This window comes from Salvia miltiorrhiza, chromosome 8 (assembly GCF_028751815.1).
Source record: "Salvia miltiorrhiza cultivar Shanhuang (shh) chromosome 8, IMPLAD_Smil_shh, whole genome shotgun sequence".
NCBI lineage: Eukaryota > Viridiplantae > Streptophyta > Magnoliopsida > Lamiales > Lamiaceae > Salvia > Salvia miltiorrhiza.
In genome coordinates, this window is record NC_080394.1 from 57,263,438 (window position 1) to 57,266,905 (window position 3,468).

The following is a 3,468-nucleotide window of genomic DNA, read 5'->3' on the forward strand; positions in this document are numbered from 1 at the left end:
GAACTTAACATATGCAAATATACAACAATATTTCTTAAACTCTAAAAGTTGAATTCAAGCAAAACACACTAAGTTCCAAATTGCAATAAAAAGAAAACACAAATCAAGCACAAACTCTCATTTCTAAAAGAAAAAAAGAAAAAGCAGACCAGGATTTCCAAATGAATTCTTTTGGGCTTCAATTTGGTGTTGGTGTTGGTGTTGGTGTTGTAGCTCTGCCGCGTCTCTTCTTCATCTTATAATTATATCCAACGCCAAAAAAGAATTCCACTAACCATCTTGGCCTTCCATTTCTACTAATAATGTAACCAATTCCAATTCCAACTAAGAATCCGCTTCCATATCCCATCACAACACTTCTCCATCCAAATCCATCTATAAATCCATACTCTTCTTCTTCTTCTTCTTCTGACTGCATCGGAGGGGAAGCTTGTTCGTCAATCCTTTCACATTTTCTTGTCAAAGGAAATCCACACAATCCTACATTCACCCCATATGAACTATTCTCAAAAGTGGAAAACTGAGTAGATTGTGGAATTTTTCCGACAAGATTATTCATTGAAAGGTTTAATGTCGAAAGAAATGTCAACCTGGTCATTTCACTTGGAATTTCTCCATCCAACTTGTTCACTGACAAGTCCAAGGATTCAAGTTCACTCATATTTCCAAGAGATGAGGGTATATTTCCTATGAGGTTATTATGGGACAAATTCAAGTATTTGAGAATCTTAAGATTTCCTATGCAATCCGGAATACTCCCAGAAAACCTATTAGAGGATAAGTCAATCGTTGTAAAGGCTGACAACAATCTCTCTAATAATCGATCCAGACCTTTTATGGTGAGCCTCATCTCCAAAAATGCGCGAAAGGTGTCGTCCTTTGACAAGTTTGTTTCATTTACCTGTATCATTGCTTTGAAATTCTTGAAATATCTCAGAGGTAGAGAACCCACAAATCTATTGCGAGATATATCTAAAACTTGCAAATTAGAAAATGGAATCTTGGTTCGCGAAAGAAATGACATGTTACCATGAAACCTGTTAGACCTCAAGACCAACACCCGAAGCCAAGGAAGGCCGTCCATCCAAAAGGGAAATTCATCTTGTATTCTGTTATATCCGATGTCGAGTCCTCGTAGAAATTCACAATTGATCAAGGATTTAGGTAATGGTCCTTGCAAGTTGTTACCATGCAAATTGATGGACACAAGCCTACACCCCTTACCAAATGTTGATGGAATGAGACCACTAATGTGATTTTCATTTAAATGAAAGATGGACAAAGAGCTCAAGTTTCCAAAGCATTGTGGAATTGTTCCGTCCAAAGTGTTATTTGAGAGAACAAGATACCAAAGGGATGTCATGTCACAGATCGAGGATGGAAGCTCACCGGTTAATTTGTTGGAAGAGAGATATAACTCAAGCAAACGTGACAGGTTTCCAATAGTAGATGGTATTGTACCTAAAAGAGGAGAACTTGTGCATAAAATAAAATATAATAAAAACACAATAATAAATTATTATTGTCGAGCCTGTAACTCGACGAAAGTTAGAATGGAAAGCATGTACTCTAGATTATTAAGATTACCAATCTCTTTCGGAATAGTACTTGTGGAATAATGAAGTCATCAAACTCATATTTTATTGTTAAATTTATGATCATTACATAATTCAGTGAAATGCATGTTTTGCAATTAAGCTTATGTTATTATTAAGTATGATGAACGTCACTTATTTGATATGCTCGTATACCTGTGTTGGAAGGGCAAATAGCGTCAAAATTGCCCGTTTCACATTTTTCTCATAAAAATTTCTCGTTAAAATCTATGAACTTAATCCCGATTATTAATTTTCCCATAAAATTAATCTTCCCCCAAACTTATGTTGACATGGCAATCGAAAATCCACGAAGGCTTAATTTTCTGGCGAAATGAACGATAGTGTTTAATTCATAATATAAAACATCGTCGTTTTATATTTTCTTTGGGGATTAAATGAAATCAAACTGAAATTAGGGATTTTGCACCAAAATTAGGGTTCTTCACCAAAAAAATTCACAAACCATTGTCACCCATTGAAGACGAAAAATTGTCATGTCTTTCTAATCATCATCGCGCGGAAAATGTCACCCCGACGCTCGAGTAGCATGTGGCCATGGCCATGGAATTGTGGTTTTCAATTCGTGTTGAGGACAATGGACCCATCACTAGTCTTTTTCTCTCTCACTCTCTCTCTCTCTATACTAGGGCTTTTATACAGTATGAAAGACGTATAAGATAGTGTTGATCGCTGCTCTAAATTGTTGCAGAGTTTCTGACGGATCAGTTCTCGTTTTCAACCCAACGGACATCCGGTCCGGCGTCGAAGAATATGTTGGTGTTGCTTCGTAGTTCCTTAAACGAGAATCGCACCAAACTTCAGGGATTTTGACGCTATTAGGTTAGACGCAAAACAACGTCGTTTAGCTTCTAATTAATCTACTTAGCATAAGTGTGCCACGTTGGTGGCACGTCATCTAATTAATGGCCGGAAAACATCACTAAGGGAAAAACGAGAATTGGAGCAATGGTCATGGATTTTAACGAGAAATTTTTAGGTCATGGGAAAAATGCGAAACATGCGAAACTACAGGGATTTTGACACTATTTGTCCTAAAAATAAATATTTATATAGGAAATGGTGTGCTTTCAAATTGAGATAAAATATCCCTATATCTAAAATTGCATATACCAACATCGACTATTCGAACTAGACATTTGCATTGGTATCCATAAAAGTTTAACATCTTACTAACATTTATGAAGAATGTATTGCATTCTTTACAAATATGATATGTTTAATCAAAGTATTTCATATTTACTAGACCTGATGAGTGATATTTGGAAAAGTCATTTTTAAATTTTAGTGAAAAACACAACTATAATACTTTGCCAATTGATCGATGAAGGATTTAGGGTCATGTTCCTTGCAAATTATTACACTAAACTGGTTTGTGTTTAAATGAAAGATCATCAAAGATTTTCTCAACTTTCGAAAACCTTGTGCGATTGATCCTTCCAAACTGTTATGCACTAGAGGAGTTTAAATTTTTTTAGGCCACTATTTTAGGGCGGTTTGCAAAAGTAAACCAATTTTTTTTCGCACTTGTAAAAATAGCGCAATTATTTTAAATTTCGGTCTCTGTGAGTCACATTTGAGCCCAATCGAGCTATTTTGGGTCACATTTGGACCCAAATATAGCTTAAAATATGGCCTATAGATGCCGAATTGGGGCCAAATGTGGCCCAAAATGCCAAAATTAAAACATAGGCCTAATTTTTGCAAAACTCGAAAAAAAATTGTTTATTTTTACAAACCACGCTAAGATAGTGGGAACAACTTTTAAACTCTGTAATAGAGATAATAAGTACTCCCTCCGTCCACCAAAAAAACTCCTACTTGCCCTTAAATATTTGTCCACCAAAAAAAC

The 3,468-nt window shown here is 35.6% G+C and overlaps 1 protein-coding gene across 1 annotated transcript in view; it reads right to left on the reverse strand.

The window, feature by feature from the left end:
• Positions 1–3,468, reverse strand: part of LOC130999463 (receptor like protein 22-like) — a 13,613-nt gene continuing 10,145 nt past the window's right edge. Inside the window, exon 3 of the mRNA XM_057924990.1 lies at positions 1–1,461. Coding sequence (XP_057780973.1) covers positions 179–1,461 — 1,283 coding nt within the window. The 3' untranslated portion in view covers positions 1–178. The remainder of the gene's footprint in view (positions 1,462–3,468) is intronic.